The 13,458-nt window shown below is 36.7% G+C and overlaps 2 protein-coding genes across 3 annotated transcripts in view; both read right to left on the reverse strand.

Annotated features, from left to right (window-relative positions):
* The window catches only part of LOC126372404 (syndecan), a 340,619-nt gene extending 334,890 nt beyond the window's left edge, over window positions 1-5,729 (reverse strand). The window contains exon 1 of the mRNA XM_050018129.1: window positions 5,488-5,729. Coding sequence (XP_049874086.1) covers window positions 5,488-5,553 — 66 coding nt within the window. The 5' untranslated portion in view covers window positions 5,554-5,729. The remainder of the gene's footprint in view (window positions 1-5,487) is intronic.
* Window positions 5,730-7,844: 2,115 nt separating this feature from the next.
* LOC126372698 (ATPase inhibitor mai-2, mitochondrial-like) lies at window positions 7,845-10,604 on the reverse strand. Of its 2 annotated transcripts, none has more exons than XM_050018549.1 (3): window positions 10,451-10,604; window positions 9,580-9,706; window positions 7,845-8,151 (listed from the first exon to the last, which is right to left on the reverse strand). In XM_050018549.1, the coding sequence occupies exons 1-3, from the start codon at window positions 10,501-10,503 to the stop codon at window positions 8,020-8,022; spliced, it is 312 nt and encodes a 103-aa protein (XP_049874506.1). In that variant the 5' UTR covers window positions 10,504-10,604; the 3' UTR covers window positions 7,845-8,019. The 2 variants fall into 2 exon arrangements, with proteins under 2 accessions (XP_049874506.1, XP_049874512.1); XM_050018555.1 differs by lacking the exon at window positions 10,451-10,604 and adding an exon at window positions 10,061-10,202.
* Window positions 10,605-13,458: the final 2,854 nt, after the last annotated feature.

The following is a 13,458-nucleotide window of genomic DNA, read 5'->3' on the forward strand; positions in this document are numbered from 1 at the left end:
TATCGATATGAAAGCTATCATAAACACAAGTGTGTTTACAATAGATGGCGCCACCATTCAGTAATGCAGTCCTGAAACGCGCTATCAAAGTTTACACAGCGTGACGCATATGTATAACTTCCAGCATAACAACGTTGGATCCTCGATCCCTAGTCACACTACCAACTTGTTAGGAACAATTTCAAGATTTAGGGATGCGTACTGTCTGACTTTGTACAGCTTTATAAGATGTTTGGTTACAAGGACTATTAAAATAAAACTGCATAATGTACATAAACTCACGCCCGTAATCCTCAATAGGATTGGCAGAGGCATTAGTAATCAAATAACCTGCAGCCAGTGTTGATACGAAGACCTAAGACTATACAATTACCTATTTATGATGAACCTTATGGTGTCAACTGACAAGGGATCATGTTAGAAAAACCACAATCCCTGTGTCGGATTAAAACACTACATTTTAAAAGACATTTTAGTGTGTCGATATAGTTGTGAATGGCGGTCGCTGTCCTATATTAAATTACAGGGTGAGAGCCCTCAGCGCTCGCCATTTGTCCGACCAAGCAGTTAATGCCATCTGCGGCAAATCTGCAATAATTCACGTCAAAAAAAACGCTGCTCTGTAAGATATGTCTCATCTACTTAATAATGAATCAAAAAAGAAATAAGGACATCTATACGTGGAGAACCCACACGAATTGAGGAAATCCACATCAACGAGAAATGCGTTTTCGGAGATATGTAACCTAACCTGTATTGGGTTGGTTTTCCCTTCGCGGGTTGGAAGGTCACATAGGCAGTTGCTTCTGTAAAAAACCAAAAAACCGGACCTGTCAAATCTTCAGGTTAGGTAAGCGGACCCTGTGAAAAACGGTATAATGCTAGGGGGATAATGATGTACGTGGAGCAAAAGCACAACCTACTGTAGAATTTGAAAAAGTATTAAGTGAAAATTGATGTTTTAGTTCAGTCTACTACAAATATTATCTATTTTAGTTACGCCATAGATTTTGATACCATGCAGCTATTGCTAGGCCCTTTCTACGCTATCATCCATTGCCAGACCCTTTCTCTTTGTAAGTGTAAAATATTTTTTTTTGTTTAAAGGTTTTTTCGGCGATCAACTGGCAGTAAGCTACCTCGGCGCACCAGCCGGGATCCCACTGCAAGCCCGACAGACTCTTTTATTTCTGTTGACGTCGCATTCTTTTTGTCTAGCTCACTCTGACAAATTTCGTTTACGAAACGGGGAATTAAAAACGATGTTCTGGTCCAGTACACACTACGTTAACACTTGAACGCATCTACGAGTGTCTACAACGAGAAGATAAGACTTGTTTGTTTTTCAAGTACGCTGGTCAGTACCTACTCCGTACACTGACATATTTTGAGTGTTGTTTCTGTCGAACTTAATTTATAAACAAAAGGATGGGTAGAGACGTAGTGCTTTAAGAGTCTTATGAGGGTGAATAGTTAGTAAAAAGAGATAATTAATTCGAAAAAATTCTGACTCGGACGAGACGAGCGTGTTAACCATTACACCACCGGATCCTCCTCCTGTCCATGCGAAATTCTTTCGGTCTGTGTATCGTCATTAAGCCGACGCGAAGGCATATCTGCCCAGCAGTGGGATATATAGGTTATTTATGTTATGTTGTATGTGCACAGTAGTGGGACTTATAGGTTATTTATGTTATATTATATTACAATAGGTACTAGATACTTTTTTTAAGCGAAAGGGGTTTGTCGTACGATACGACGGTTGGTGTACTTCAGCTTAAAGATATTTTTATTTCTCATAAAGAATTACAAATTTACTTAATATGAGAAACAATAAACAGTTGTTATTAGCTTATTAGTAGTTATCCAAGAGTTTATAATATACAAACATGCTATTAGTAGGTACTTAAAAAAAAGAATATTTTGTTACATTGCTGTTATATAGATTTTAAGTTTATTTTTAAAAGAGGTCATAGTACCAGTAATTCTTCATAAGTGGAATTCTGTGGTCATATGTACGTTGGTACTATTTTTTGTTATCTTTGGTAAGGCTTTTTGGCGGGAAACGGGAACGGGACAGTTGCTTTCTTCATTGAATAATCTAAATAATTAATACGAAGTGGTGTTTTGTGGTTAATGATCGCATTAAGTTAGTCGGAAGACATTCGCGAGTGTTATTATATAGGAGTGTTCAATAAACAAAGTGTATCTGCCTATTTTCGCTTCGTGCCAGGAAGCCGCTTCATAACTCGAAAGTTTATGCGGACTTTTGAGTTAATTCGTTTGGGGTTCGGAGTAGGCTTAGGTTTCATCATCATCATCTTTCATCATTTCATCAATCATCAAGAAAAAAAATACGTAAGACATGGCTGTATGGGCATAGTTCCATTTGCCTTACCCTTCGGGGAAAACCAAAACAAAAAAAAAAATATCTTTGGTAAATGTTATTCGGAGTGACGTAACTGCTGGCAATTCCTTGGTTGTTTTTTTACATACCGGGGAAGCGTACCTATCTATTCTTCTTCTATCGTGTGGGTTGTGACGTGGATTACCAACCCCATCAACCCTGGTGTCAGGGCTACTTTTGAGCCGCCAAAGGCCTCTAACATGGCTCATGTAACGACTACTTACTTACATTTAACGTGCCTTCCGAAGCACGGGTCATCTTGCTTTCGGACAATCAGGTAATCAGCCTGTAATTTCCTAACCAATCTAGGGATCACAAAGTGATTTTTGTGATATGTCCCCAACGGGATTTGAACCCGGGACTTCCGTGAGCCCAACGCTCAAACCATAGGGCCACGGAGGCCGTTCCTATCTATTTAAATGACGTAAACTTTTAAACATGATTAAACATATGACATGCACATAATGTACATATTACAAGATCGTAAAAATATCAGTTCAAAGGATCGTACCCACGAGCAAGGCGGAAATACGATGCTATGTGTCGTGCCTATAAACATGAGTAATCTTTGCACATGTTCACAAATCATGTATCTCGTGACTAACAGTCTTCAAAGATGGTCACCATAATAATATAATAATACACTCTTGTTTTAATATTAGGCTAATAAACTTTGGTTAATTTTAAGAATCCGTGATAGCCCGTTCGGGGAACGCGTGGATTACATTGTAGCGTCACGGGTTTGAATCCCAGTTCGGGCTCTAAACCACTAGAAGCGAATTACTCGTGGTTTGGAAAAGATCGTGGTTTCCAGGGGCCTGTTTCATAAAACTTACGTTACGTACTTTCGTAAATTACAACGACAATTTAGTGTTCATTACGTAGCTAATATGAAACTGCAAAATATTTGTAATCACAAACCCCGCAATGTACATCAAATTGAAACAGGACCCAGGATTTGTGGCAATAGGCTCGCCCCTATTAAATGGCACTTAAGATCATATTTAGCTGGGAATGGGGCATATACTATGCACCCCTGCCTACCCCTTCGGGGGTACCTACAGCCGTGAAGCTATAGGTAATATAAGTATATTTAACATTTAGTTAAATATTTTTGGCAACCTGATCGGTTGTTTATTTGTGTAAACCAAAAGCATACGGGAACAGCGGGATTACTTTTAAATGACGAACTAATGTTATTTAAGTGATAGAAAATACTTTTTATTGTACTTAAACTTTTACAAACAAAATAATCGTAAAACATCGCCGATCAAAAGCATCGAGAATAGAGCGATATCAACGACAAGTGACAGTTCGTGGGGAGACGTCCAAAAACTCGAATACACATCTAACAATCAATAAGTTTAAAATAAAATCTTTAAATATGAAATATTGCGATAAATAATTATTTAAAAGTGTTCAATAATTATTATAAAAGTTAAAATTCTGTTTGCTAACATTTGGTAGAAGTGCAACTCAGTACGTAGTTAGTAGGTATCTACACACATTTTTAAGTGTTCAATAATTATTATAAAAGTTAAAATTCTGTTTGCTAACATTTGGTAGAAGTGCAACTCAGTACGTAGTTAGTAGGTATCTACACACATTTTTAGGTATACCTATCTAATATTTTTTTCTTTCAACGTTCATTAAATAGGGAGATACCTACCTAGCTCAGGGGCTGTGTTTGACATTTTTAATGTAAGTACTTATTCAATCTTCATTTCGTTTTTCTACTCTACTTATTTGTCGACGAATAGCTTTCAGTGGGTTTGGCCAGTGGCTCTGTTCGCGTACCTAGAATTTATATCAACGTGATGAGATTTACGTTGTAGGACCTAGTGAAGTGATTAGGTGCGAAGTCCAGTCAGTTTCTTGCAAAGTAATAAATTAACTGGTTGCACTTAACACTTCCTGGTTACATGTCGTTTCTGTAATAGACCAAAAACACCTACAAAAACATAAATTTTATAATTGTGACAACTAATGGTAGGTACATAATTTCTCCACTGTTTACAAATAATTCGCCGGGCTCAGTGACTGAACTTTTGCTCTTTGATGTAGGTGGTAATGAATTTCCTTACACTTATTTACTTGATGGAGAGTCTAGTACCCTTGTAATAAGACGGTGTAGATAGGTACTTAGGTAGGTATGTAAGTACCTATATCATTATTAGTAAGTACTTATATCATTATTATTTAAAATAAGCTTGTTTATGTGCGTGTTATCAACGGATACGTCTCGTCTCGTCTTGATAGATATAACGAAGGTCTATTTATTAGGTTCTGCAATCTTATGAATAAAATTCCTACAAGTTGTTTTATGAATGAATAATCTGTGCAACAGAGATTGGTAAAGTTTATTACACCTGCGTGAAAGATAAACTACTTATGTAGGTAAAAAGGTAGGTGAATAATGATAAACGAGGAAGGTAGCAATTTAGAGACGTAAGACCATTAAAAGTTAAAAAAACAAAATAGGTAGGTAGGTAGGTACCTGCCTACTTATTGCTTAAAATAGTTTTGATGAAATACCTAGGTAGGTAGGCATTTACCTATTAGGTCTTAAAACAATGCCGATATTTAGCACGTGCGTGTGTGTAAATAGTGGTTCGAACCACGTAGGTACCTAACAGGCAATTCGTTAGCATGATTATAGCTGTGTTAGGGCATCGGGTTCACGGCATACCGGGTGCAGCCTGTCGGTCATTAAGTAATGCCACAAGTATCGCCAGCTTTCTCCCAAACGTGGGCGACTCGTGCTCCCATTCGGCTGACCCATTCGTGTTTACACAGCTCTCGCTCCGATAGCGACGTCGTCACCAATCGATGCCACCACGATAACGACTGTTTACCTGCCGATTACTGCACGTTCAAGGTGAACTCCACAATCGACCATTCAGACTCGGCGAACTACAGTTTTATTGCACGGTAAACTTATTACTCAGGCGCCGTGTTGACATTGAAAGTTACGCAAGTCACATGCAACTCCGCCGTCTAGACTACGTTAACCGGCCCGTGTAGGCAGAAACCTTAACAAAAAGCCGGGCAAATGCCGCATTTAAGACGGTCCCCCTTACCTCTTGCGCTCGAACGTATCCTGCGAGGACTACACAAGACAGCCATAGGTATATCCTCAAATGCATCACAACAAATGTGAACTGGACCTGTCGCACCAGCAGCGTGACACTACCACTACAATAACACAGCACAAAACAATTTGCTGTTATGTTATTCCACTAGCACCATGCACACGGCCACAATAACACGCGAAACGACATGCGGCGTCGATTTGCGATAGTAGTAAACTGACGGGCGCTTGGTGCTCGGTTCACGACGTAGGGCGCGCGCCCCGCTCGCCGCTCGCGGCTAACTTCACGCGGAAGGGCGCTCGGTCGTCGCCCGATGGTCGATGAAGCTCTATTTCGTGTCACGCACTCCAATTTATTACATTCCCTCACTCGAGTGTTAGCTATATGGTTCCACAAAAACAACTCCCTAATTCTGTGTCGGATCGAAAGGCCGCTGTGCCAAAGTCACAAGACTAATGGAACTTGCCTTTTGTTGGATATCGGTCGGATTGTACATATAGACACAAATTCTAAATTTGTACGCAGTACGTAGTGGGACAGAAATATTATTTGCTAGGGCGACGACCGTGTCCCTTTGAAGATGAATGTCAAAACAAACATCCCATGCGATATAATTAGAAATCACTAATATAAGGAAGAATCAATCACTTATTTCTGCTAATCGACATTACCTACCATTCATCTATCAAACTACTATATTAATTAATTAATTACTAAATATTTTTAAGTACTTACCTACCTTGAGATAGGACATTCTGTGCTAAAAAGTAATTAATCATGGTTACCTAAACCCGTCCGTTCCGTGCTCCGGAAGGCACGTTAAGCCGTTGGTCCCGGCTGCATTAGCAGTCGTTAATAACCATCAATCCGCACTGGGCCCGCGTGGTGGTTTAAGGCCCGATCTCCCTATCCATCCATAGGGAAGGCCCGTGCCCCAGCAGTGGGGACGTTAATGGGCTGATGATGATGACCTAAACCCAATTATTAATAGAGTAATTACTTGTAGACCCAATGTGCAAGTATTTTATTAAAACTGACACAGATATTAAGATAAGTTAATGATAAATTCGTTTAGGTCCTGGGTTCGAATCCCGGTGGGGACATATCACAAAAATCACTTTGTGACCCTTGGTTAGGACATTACAGGCTGATCAGATCACCAGATCAGAAAGTAAGACGATCCGTGCTTCAGAAGACACGTTAAAGCTCAGGTGAATTAAGTTTACGAAGGGTAAGCCGTTGGTCCTGGCCACTACTTACTGATGTAAGTACGTAGTCGTTACATGAGTCATGTCAGGGGCCTTTGGCGGCTCAATAGGAACCCTGACACCAGGGTTGTTGAGGTTGGTACTCCACCTCACAGCCCACACGATAGAAGAAAATAAATTCGTTTAATTAGACCCCTGCTTGGAGATATATATGGCATGGGAGCTCTAACTTCCTGTAACTTGTATGTAGCCTTCCAAAGCAGAACGACATAACCAAACGAACAAAAAACTAAATATGACTGTAAAGAGAAGTGAGATACCTACCTTTTGCTCAATCAGTGACTTTATATTCATCCATAATAAAATGTTTTTAACAAAGGTTTTTAACGTTTTCTGACGTCTAGCGCCATCTAGCGGCAAGTAGGAAAATATCTAAACACGGAAAATGAGTGGAGTAATGTTTATTCATTCCTATTTAACATTACCGTGTATGTAGAGTCAAAAAATAATAACTTTCATATATATGTTAGTTACATTGATGTATAATATAATAATTGTTGCGTCATTAGTAGACGCAGGGTAAACTCAACTTCATAAAGCATTTTCACTTGGCCAAAAGGTGGCGCTGTAAAAAAAACTTGGATGAATCACTGTTATTTTTGTAACTGCAGTGCAAGTGAACTATAAGATTGATCAATCCTGATCGATCTATGTTCCATGCCTGAAATAGACTATCCTGACATATGAATAACGGCTCTGTAATAGGTCCGTTTAAGACACGTTATAACCAAAAAATATTATGTGGTTTAGATTCAGTTTAATTTCTTTTATTTATAAGTTATCCTCGGACTCTAGTACAATTTCAGTGAGCATCAGAATGACTGAAATAAATGACAAAATTTTTTTTAGTAATATTTTAAAACTGATCTGTCATTTTGGGCAGTCATTCTGATGCTCACCAATTTCAAACTGTCTAGGTAATGGTTCTCAAATAAAATTGACAAATTTGCGTAGGGATAGATTAAAAACGGATGTTTTTAATTCTAATTTGTTTTGTTTGTTTAATTTTTATTTGTTTTCGACTAAAATACGATTTGAAACAGTGCATAATGTGAAGAGTAAAATAAAAATCAAATACTACAACACAATGCCTATAATCATATATTTTAAACTGTTAAGCTACTCCTACACAAAATAAAAGCGAAAATAACATCCTTATACACAATCAACCATTGCATTGTAAATAACATTATGAAGTTTAAGACATTTTTCATACTACTAATAAATTGTATGAGTGTTCAGTTCTGTTCACTTATTTGTTGTCCATGTTAGTTATGGTTTGTTTGTGACGGCGGATGGCGTCCTCGTGGCGTTTGATCTGCTCCTCGTGGAAAGAGATCTCCTTGTCCAAATGGCTCTTCAGATTTGCAAGCTGTTCCTTTTGCTGTAATTAAAAGAGAAAACATTTTAAGCACATGTATTTCAATATAATGTAACAAAGTCTATAGTTTAATCATAGGTTATTTTAAATTTGAGTAATGTTGTGTATGAATGTAATTAAAGAACTGAACTGAACTGTTTAAGTTAAAATTTATACTCATACATTCCTTATAAAGTTGTGATTTCGGACAAGTGTTTACTAGTGGAAAAAAGTGATGTTTAATAAGTAATTTATTGAAAAAACACAAAATAATATCTTTCTAATTTCTAATATTTAAGTTTGTTGTGTAATTTTAATTTTACTTTATTTTTAAATACTTAAGTACCCTTAATTGTATAAGTTATGTACGCCGTAATTGTCATATATATTAGTCATAATACCGTAACCTTATATGTAAAATGTTTTAATATATGTGATGTGGTTGTACTTTATAAATAAATAAATAAGAAAACATATTTTAAGCACAGATACTTCGATGTAATGTAGCAAACTCTATAGTTTAGTATTTATATCATAGTTTATTTTAATTTGTAGAGAGAGAGAGAGAGAGAGAATGTTGTGCGTGCATGTAATTGACATGTTGTGGTATGTATACCCCAACAAACCGGAATGGTGGTTGTAACTGATTACTTGTGGCTCTGCCCACACCATTAGTATCGCCTCTCTGCTTTGGTGGTGTCTGGTGCTAAATATTTGGACATCAAAAAAATAAAGCACATTGATTCACTATCAATTTGCCAGGACCTGTGTTGCCAGAGATATCATGCAATTTTGCTTGACATGGTCATAATATTCTACTCTAACATTAGACACATCATCATCACTAATTTAAGAGCAACACTCTTGTTGGTGTAGCATTCTCCATGCTACTTTTTAGGGAAAACAGGGCACTTGTCTTCACCCCACTTAGTGACACAAAAACTCAAAAATGGCTTAGACAAATTTGGCTATAATTTTTCGTGTGTACTTGTTACAAATGATTTACATTCAGTGTCTGACAAGAGGCCTCAAATTGATTGATTTAAAAGCAACATAGTTCAAGGCAATAAGAAAAGTCAATTAGCGTGATCACAAATCTTTGCAATCAAAACAATTTGTTTTCCAATGTATGGAGTGTACTATACGATACCATTCTTCTAAAAAGATAGACAGTTTCATACCACAAGAAATTTACCATTATACATAATCATTATTAGGTTTCTTAATGAAACCTTGTTTTTTAATCAACACATTGGGTGCGCCTGCGGTGGTGATGTGTTTGTACTGTTAGATATAAGTAAGTATAAATAAAATCTTTGTCTTTTCTTTAGATAAATAATAAGTCCCACTGCTGGGCAAAGGTCTCCCCCCCATCCATACCCTCATAAGCATAAATATCTTAAAAACTGTTATTTTTATAGTAATATTCCTGATTTATAATTATCACTGTACCTTCTTGTAGAAGTACTCTTCTTCGCGTGCAGCTTCCATCTTGCCAAAGGCACCGCCAGCCTCACGGATGGCACCACCACCACCGCCACCCTTGCCAGCACCAGAGCCAGGCTCACCAGAATACATCCTGAAATAAAAAAGAAAATATATCACATCAAATGTGTTATTGTATTTACTAATTTACTAGGAATAATGGACTCTTGTATTTACTTGCTTTATTAAAATGCACTTCTAAATTAAAAGATAAAATATGAATTTTCAATTTTGATTTTCAAAGTAACATGCTTGACAGTTGTAGTCTGTGTTAACTAGAAGGGATCAAAGCAAAAAGGTAATAAATGTCAAAGATAAGAAAAAGGTTTTATAGAAACTGATTTGAAAGATAGAATTGGTAAATATGTGCACTCAAAAAGGCTAAATATGACACACATTAGATACTAGTGCTAATAAGTTTTGGCTGGTTTGTTTTTTTAATACTTGCATTAGCAGTAGGCCACTGAAATTGAAATATTAATGTAATAAGAAACTGCGTAGGTTCTATTTTCAACATAAAAAAATGTGGCGTAATGTCAGTGGAATAAACAATAAAAGTTCTGGATCGCTGATGTCATTGACTTTGGACGTCTTTGTCATAACGTTCTGAAAGATAAAATCTGAAGTGTTTGCGTGAAGTAAATCGGGAACTATTTTCTCTGTGAACAGGGGCGAAACGATATTTTTCAAGCGTACTGTAATACTATAGTTTAGTTACTTGTATTTTCTATCGATAAAATATTAAAAAATTACACTAGCACTCAAAATAAAGTTTATTTGCAGGTATTGCGTAACACACCATGCCGGTGTTTGGACTTGTTGCAAAATATATTCTCACCTGACACTAATAGCACGCAGCAATGATGATCTATTTCTTGCAATAAAACTCATGATTATATTATTATTTAAGACTATATTAAACGTTTAGAATAGAACTATAAAATAATGAAATATAATAAAATCCAACCCCCAAGTCAAATGACAGTTCGATTTGACATATACGTCCATTTTATACGACCATAGACTTTTTTCTTTTACATGTTCGGATATTCACAAGCTATTTACCAGATTCCACCAGGAGGGTTTTTAGTATATTTTTATAATACCCAAGTTTTCGTTTGGCTAAGCTCACTATAAATATGCCTATTCCACTATCATTCCCTTATATTTTAATAATTAGAGATGCACCGGACTAGTCGCCGTTGAATAATGAATTGATTTTTTAAATAAAACGAAAATTAAGACTCCTATCCAATGTCTTTGTCACACAATGTCATTGTCACACTTCGTCAAACCTTTAATGTGTGACGTTATTTGTGGGTGACCCCGAATCGGTTAAGTAGTCGACCAAGTCTATAGAAAGCGCAACTCTAACGTATATATTTTTTATGGCATCAGTGGTCCATTAGTTAATCATTGGGCTCACGATCCGGACGTCGTGGTTCAAATCCCGGTAGGGGAAATCACAAATTTAATTTAAACACTGTGACTCCTAGCACCTACTTTGCTATCATAGGCTGATCACCCGATTGTCCGAAAGTAAGAGGATCGGTGCTTCGAAAGGCACATGAAGCTATCACTTACTGATATAAGCACGTAGTATAACAGCGATGACAGCCTTTGGCGACTGAATAAATATAATAATAACCCTGACATCACGGTTGCTCAGGTTGGTCATCTACCTCACACACAACGCACACGATAAAAGATTTATTTAGTATCTAGTATCTACCTACCTACATTGATTGACATTCTCAGCTATTAATTTCATAGAAAGTTCAGTATCCACTGAACACCTACTGAAGTAAGAAAGCTGTTTTTCGGTTAAACGATTATTAGAGGATATATAATGACATAGAGCAACACGGACCTCCCTCCGCTATAATGACGACGTTTGACATTCAATCACCCAGTAGTCCATTAAGGTCAGCGCGTTTCACCTTTCAAGTCTGCAATTTATTATATTTTTCAATTTAGTCTCTAGTCCCGACACATTTTCTTTTACTTTATGTAATTTTATTTCGAAATTACACTTGTACCAACAAAATCCCCCATAATTTAATTTTAATGCTTAAAACATTATGTAGGTACGTATATCCGAATTTACAGGGACATTAGCATAGACAAAAGATTTTTACCACTGCGGTGGTGCTAATTTTATAGCAGCGCGAAAATTCAAAAGTACTAATAAACAACTTACTCCATTTCTCGCTTTTTCACCCATAAAATATGTTTTAAACGTTGCTCAGCTATTATTTTATTTAGTTCTGCTGTTTCTCTCATAGCCTTGACTACATGACGCTCTTCTTTTAATGCCTCTAGTTTTAATTGCTTTTCTGCTGCAGAAAACCTGTGGTCAAAAATATAGTTTTAAAACTAGGTTTTTTATAGTTCACACAAAACAAACAATCTGTAAGAGTGACCCACCTGAAAAATTCTTGAAATTCCCTCTGAAAAGGGGTTTGCATAATCAAATTATTGGTGTTTGTATCCTCCAAGTAGGATGTATCAGTGCTGGCAGATGCGTTCTTTACATTGCATCTTTCTTGCTCTTGTGGCTCATATTCTTGAACCTCTGAGTTATGCTCAGATGATGTAGAAGATGACTCATCATGGATAAGAGGTTGATTTGAGTCATTTGTCTCACATTGGGGTACTTCTTCTGGAGGTGGCTCTACTTCCATTGAATTACTTATGCTGCAACTTGGTTGGTTCACTTCCCTAAAATGAATAGATGCTTTAATTATTATAGGATTCATATTTGTAATCAGTAATACAGAGCATTGGCTCTGTATTGAATTAGACATGTAAGTATTTAGGTACTTTTATGGGTACCTAGTAAACATATCTATAGGTATGACATTAAACTAAGAAAACTGAATACTCAAAGAAAATATTACTTAAGTAATTAAATACGTAACTACTTACTTAAATAATTGAGTTCCGGTAGTATGTATTTTCCTTATAAATTAAACTAGGTTAATACACTATTTATGACTATCTAACAGATACAGGTATAGGTAATACAAAGCCATATTAGATTCTATCATGTACCCTACCTACCTACTTGAAATCAAAATTTTAAGACTTACTCATCAATTCTTTCAGTTTTAATTTCAATATTCGGGACATCACATGTGACAGTTTCATTTAAATTGTTCATAATATCTTGACCCTCATTCCTCAGTACACCATCTTTCATCAGCTCCAGTATATCACACACTTGGATCGACTGTCGGCTATATTTCTGTACATCATTACCGTTTAACGATATCTCCATACGAGCAATACGTTTCATGTTTTGCCACTGAGTCTTCACTTTTTTTATAGAACTGCCATTGAACTTATTCCCGAATCTGTTTGCAAACTCACGTAGAATCTCGTTCCAAGCCACATCTTTCTCTTCATAATGATTAGGCCCGTTAGTGGTCCTAGTGATCACCAATCTCCGCTCCTTAATTAAGTCTAGGAGGAACTGCTTTTCCTCAACCGACCAATTAGGCGTCCTCGACCGACGATTAGCGATTTTCCCCATTTTTCGTGTCACCTCTTGAGGGTCGTGGTTTATCTTTTGCAACGATTTGTTGCAAACGATGCACTCGACGTCCAAAATTATAGGCTTCCACATTTAAAACAATTGAAAGACGAAAACGAATGAAAGAATATTTTGACAAGCGGCAGTCAATACTAACTCGAAGTGTGCTGTTTATAAAACTATTTTGGAATGAGGTTCCGTTTAAAATTTGTTCGATCGTTGAACTCGATTAAAATAAATGAAATAAAGCAATTTCACTAGGGCAATGGCTTTGATAAATATAATTTTACTTTATTTATACGTAAGTTAGT

Source organism: Pectinophora gossypiella, chromosome 2 (genome assembly GCF_024362695.1).
Source record: "Pectinophora gossypiella chromosome 2, ilPecGoss1.1, whole genome shotgun sequence".
In the NCBI taxonomy this organism is placed as follows: Eukaryota; Metazoa; Arthropoda; class Insecta; order Lepidoptera; family Gelechiidae; genus Pectinophora; species Pectinophora gossypiella.

Coding starts and splice junctions, on each gene's coding strand:
- LOC126372698 (XM_050018549.1), bottom strand. CDS start 10,503: ATGAGTTTTATTGCAAGAAATAGATCATCATTGCTGCGTGCTATTAGT. Junction 9,707..10,450: donor CTGCGTGCTATTAGTGTCAG/GTGAGAATATAT, acceptor TTTTTATTTCAG/GATGTATTCTGGTGAGCCTG. Junction 8,152..9,579: donor AAGAGTACTTCTACAAGAAG/GTACAGTGATAA, acceptor TTTTAATTACAG/CAAAAGGAACAGCTTGCAAA.